The sequence below is a fragment of the Pezoporus flaviventris genome, unplaced genomic scaffold (assembly GCF_033815535.1).
Source record: "Pezoporus flaviventris isolate CSIRO_AGI_PZ_B2104156 unplaced genomic scaffold, CSIRO_AGI_Pfla_v1 ptg000551l, whole genome shotgun sequence".
Taxonomy (NCBI): domain Eukaryota; kingdom Metazoa; phylum Chordata; class Aves; order Psittaciformes; family Psittacidae; genus Pezoporus; species Pezoporus flaviventris.
The window spans coordinates 215,494-219,477 of record NW_026893098.1 but is presented as its reverse complement, the minus strand read 5'-3'; the positions used below and the strand labels follow the sequence as shown (position 1 = coordinate 219,477).

The following is a 3,984-nucleotide window of genomic DNA, read 5'->3' as shown; positions in this document are numbered from 1 at the left end:
AGCTGTAGTGCTTCTGGTAGGATTTGCAGTAGCCACAGTGTTTGTGCCTGGGGTTGATCTAGCCACTGCAAACGTTGCAGGCCTTAAGAGTAGCGGCAGTGCTCCCTCCTAGAGTTGGAATAGCTGCATACCTGGAAACTGGTGGTGGAGCAACTGCAGTGCTTGTGCCTGGGGTTGGATTGTTTAAAGTGCTTGTTGACGAGGCGGGAGTAGCCACAGTGCCTGTCCTTTGCATTCGAGCGGCTGATGTGTCTGTCACGGTACTTTGAGTACCCGCAGTGCATGTGGCTTGTTTTGGAGAAGCCTCACTGCTCGTCAATGAGGTTGCAGTAGCGGCAGTGTCTGCCTCAGGCATTGGAGTAGCCCCGTTGCTGTGGCTGGCACTGCAGCAGCTGCTGTGCTGGTTGCAGTGGCTGGAATAGCTGCAGTGTTTATGCCTATTGTTGCCATGTAGTAGCCACTGTCCCAGTCACTGGGGTTGCAGTAGCCGCAGGGCTTGTGGCTGGCAATGAGAAGCCGCAGTGCTTGTGGCTCGCACTGGAGAAGCCTCGCTGCTTGTTGATGTGGTTAGAATACCTGCAGTGCCCATCACTGGAGTTGCAGCAGCCACAGCATCTGTCTTTGGCACTGGAGTAGCCCATGTGCCTGCTGCCATGGTTGCAGTAGGCACAGTTCTTAGGGCTTGGGTTGGAGAAGCCTCACTGCTTGTTGATGGGGCTACAGGAGCAGCAGTGTGTGTCACTGGCGTTGGAGAGGCTGCAGTGGTTGTGGCGTGCACTGGAGTAGCTGCAGTGTTTGTGGCTGGGGTTGTCGTAGCCACTGTATACATAGTAGGCCTTAGAGTAGCACCATTGCTCCTTCCCAGAGATAGAGTAGCTGCAGAGCTTAAAACTGGTGGTGGAGTAACTGCAGTCCTTGTGCCTGGGGCTGGATTAACTGCAGGGCATGTTGAATTGGGTCGCACCAGCCACAGTGCCTGTCCTCGGCGTTTGAATGGCCGATGTGTCTGTCGCTGTATTTGTAGTACCTGCAGTTATTGTGGCTTGGGTTTGAGAAGCCTCACTGCTTGTCACTGAGTTTGGAGTAGTCACACTGCTTTTTTTGCCCTGGTTGGAATAGCAGCAGTGCATGTTGCTGGAGTTGTAGCTGTAGTGACAGTCCTTGCCATTGGAGTAGCCACGGTGCCTGTTGCCATTGTTGGTGTCACCGCAGTGGTTGTGGCTGGTGTTGGAGTAGCTGCAGTGCTCGTGGCTGGTGTTGGAGTAGCCGCTTTGTCTGTTGCTTTGCTGTCAGATCTTGTCTCTCCTCACTGCAGAGCATGAGAGACTGAATCAGCCTTGCTCAGGGTAAGTGCTAATCAGAAACCACTATACAATCGGTGTGTTACCAGCGTTATCCTCAGACTAAAGCCCAACCTCACCACTGCCCCAGCTACAAGGAGGAGAATTAACTCTTATGAGGTGTCCCTCTGACACCTATTGCTCTCCAAAGAACCCAGAAACCAATCCCCACAAGCCCCCCAATAACTGCAAAAGTCCCCCCAAAACACCCAACCTCACCAAACTCCCAAAACCCCCAAACACCCAAAACCACCCGCTCTCCACAAAACCCAACCTGCCAAAACCCCCAAACCCCACGCTCCCCCCAAGAGGCACCCCCAGCTTACTTGCCCAGCTGCTGGCTCAGGCTGTGAGGGTGGAGGGCGGCTGTCTCCTGGGGCAGTGGATGTTTGCAGCCAAGGGTGGTTGAACACATCGTCCAGGGATGGCCTGTCGCGAGCTCTCATGGACAAGCACCACCTGATGAGGTGCTGGCATTCTGGGGAGAATCCGGGAACTGCCGCTCAGTTGCAGGAGGCTCCTGCCTACCTTGTGCCACCGTCCGCAGCGCCCAGGCCTGGGTGCGCTCAGAGCTGCACCCAGACCTCCTGCTCCATGACTCGGTTTGGAGGAGAGCAGGATGGCAGGACACGGGCCACCTCCTCCAGCTGACCAAGGGCGATCAGCTGCCACCCCCTAAACCCCGACCTTCCCCTGCTGCAGTGAAGCCAGGTACCTACCGACAGAGATCCGGTGCTGGAAGAAGAGCTGCCCGCTGACGATGTCCTCGCAGCACCGGAAGGGGAGGACCCCGCACACCATCTCATACAGCAGCACGCCCAGGGACCAGATCGCCGCCGGACGGCCGTGGTAGCAGTGCCAGCGGAACCACTCCGGCGGGTAGTACAAAGGTGTTCCTACAACAGGATACGGGCGCACCTCATTAGGCAGATGCCGCCTGCTCCTGGATTCTCGCCCGCGGATCCCCAGGGGTGCAGGGGCTACACCGGTGGCCCCACGGACGTGGGGACGCACACTCGGTGTGACCCGCCACCTCGTCATCAGCACGTGACTCTTGTTCACAAACTGCCTGGTACGGGAAGCACCCTGGGCTGTGGGCTCACCGCTAAATTTGGTGTAGACTGTGTCCCTGAGGAGGGTGCTGCAACCAAAGTCAATAAGCTTGACCTCTCTGGTGGCCAAGTTGATGATGATGTTCTGGGGCTTGATATCCCTGTGCAGGACACCGCGGCTGTGGCAGTGCCGCACAGCCACCAGCACCTGGAGGAAAATGCCCCGCGCCAGATCCTCGGGCAGGAACCTCCATTTTTTGATGAAGTCGGAGAGGTCCTGTGATGGCTCCGGACGCTCCAGAACCAGCACAAAGGAGTGGGGCAGCTCAAACCAATGGAGGAGCTGGATGATGGCACTGCAGCCGGAGTGAACCTTCCTCAACATGGCTATCTCCATGGGAACGCGAGTGCCGCTGGGCTGCAGGGGGACCACGGCACTGTCAGCAGGGCCGATGCTGGCCCGGGGCTCCTGTGCCTCCCTGCCTGGGATGCTCTGATGCCCTCCTGCCCGGCCCCACTGTTCCCAGGTGCCCCCCGCAATCCCCAGGGATGCTCTGGTGCACCCCTACCCGGCCCGTGTCCCCTGGTGACTCCACACCCACTCCCCTCTCGCTGTCCCACTTTCCCCCCCGCCGTCTCACCCCCACCCGCTCTGCCCCGCACTGTCCCGGTGGCCCCGCGCACTCACCCGCTCGCCCCACGAGGAGATGCGCTCCCGAGCCACTTGTTTGATCGCCACCTGCGAGCCAAGGGCAGCGCTGGGCTGAGCTGAGCCGAGCCCCGCCGCCTCCCCGGCCCGCCGCCGGGCCCGCCCTTACCGGGCTGTTGTCACACAGGCGGAGCCCCGAGTACACGGACGCGAAGCCGCCTCTCCCCAGCAGCGGTCCCACGCGGTAAAGCCGCTCGAAGCTCTCCTTGTCGTGCCCCGTGCGACAGACGCGGCCGCTGTCGCTGCGCGCGGGGTCCCCGCCGGCCCCCACCGGGCGCTCCGGGCCGAGCGGAGCCGCATCATTCCCGGCCTTTCCCGGCCGAGGCTCCGCGGCGCGCCGCTCCCCGCCGGTCCCGGAGCGCAGATAGGCCGACGGGTCAATGCGGGTCAGGAGGAGCACGGGCACCTTGCCCGACCGCGCTGCCGGTGACGGCACCCCCGCAGCAGCACCGCGCTCCGGGGTCTCGGGGGTCGCGGCTGCCGGGAGGCTGCGGGGCGGGGAGGGAGCGGGCGCTCCGCCGCCGGTCCGCGCTCCGCCGCCGGTCCGCGCTCCGCCGCCGGTCCGCGCTCCGCCGCCGGTCCGCGCTCCGCCGCCGGTCCGCGCTCCGCCGCCGGTCCGCGCTCCGCCGGGCACCTGTGGGGGGCGGCGGCCCCCGGCCGGCCCCAGGCGGGGCGGGGCCTGGGGGCGGGCCGGGGAGCGCCAGGGGGCGGCGCTGCCTCGCCAGACCCAGACCCAGCGGCGGCGGCTCGCCCAGCGCCGCCACTGCCAGTACCGGGAGAGGGGAGCGGTGCCGCGAGCCCCTGCGGGGGGACGCTGGGGGGACGGGGGAGGCACCATCGCGGGGAGCGGCGGAGGGCGGGCTCCGGACCGCCGAGAGCTGCC

At 63.4% G+C, this 3,984-nt stretch overlaps 1 protein-coding gene across 1 annotated transcript; it reads right to left on the bottom strand.

The window, feature by feature from the left end:
- Nucleotides 1–1,662: 1,662 nt before the first annotated feature.
- Nucleotides 1,663–3,492, bottom strand: LOC133263961 (serine/threonine-protein kinase pim-1-like; the record flags this gene model as incomplete). Its single annotated transcript, XM_061443851.1, is given in 6 exon segments — nt 1,663–1,726; nt 1,728–1,818; nt 2,060–2,236; nt 2,444–2,810; nt 3,081–3,131; nt 3,211–3,492. Coding segments are annotated over 6 exon segments (1,032 nt in total), but the record flags the coding sequence as incomplete, so codon positions are not given.
- Between the last annotated feature and the right edge of the window lie 492 nt (nt 3,493–3,984).